The 200-nt window shown below is 64.0% G+C and overlaps 1 protein-coding gene across 1 annotated transcript in view; it reads left to right on the top strand.

Moving 5' to 3' along the window:
• Positions 1–200, top strand: part of TJP3 (tight junction protein 3) — a 7,363-nt gene that overhangs the window by 6,442 nt on the left and 721 nt on the right. The window contains 1 exon segment of the mRNA XM_010013913.1: positions 180–200. This exon segment is cut by the window's right edge and continues 204 nt beyond it. Coding sequence (XP_010012215.1) covers positions 180–200 — 21 coding nt within the window.

Below are 200 nucleotides of genomic sequence, written 5' to 3'. Positions count from 1 at the left end.
GCCCCCTGCCCGTGTCAGGGGGTCAGAGCTGGAGGAGCTCTAAGGCCCCTTCAACCCAAACCAGGCTGTGGTTCCATGATCCCGAGGGTGAGGCTGGGGCTCCAGCAAGGCAGTGATGGGGCACACACCCATGTCCTGCTTGCGATGGGGTCCCAGGTTTCTGTCACACCCCCGCACAGGTGGATGTGGCACTGGAGGGA

Source organism: Nestor notabilis, unplaced genomic scaffold (genome assembly GCF_000696875.1).
Source record: "Nestor notabilis isolate BGI_N333 unplaced genomic scaffold, ASM69687v1 scaffold17594, whole genome shotgun sequence".
Classification (NCBI taxonomy): Eukaryota; Metazoa; Chordata; class Aves; order Psittaciformes; family Psittacidae; genus Nestor; species Nestor notabilis.
The sequence above is the reverse complement of the archived record's forward strand: the minus strand, read 5'-3'. Positions and strand labels throughout refer to the sequence as shown.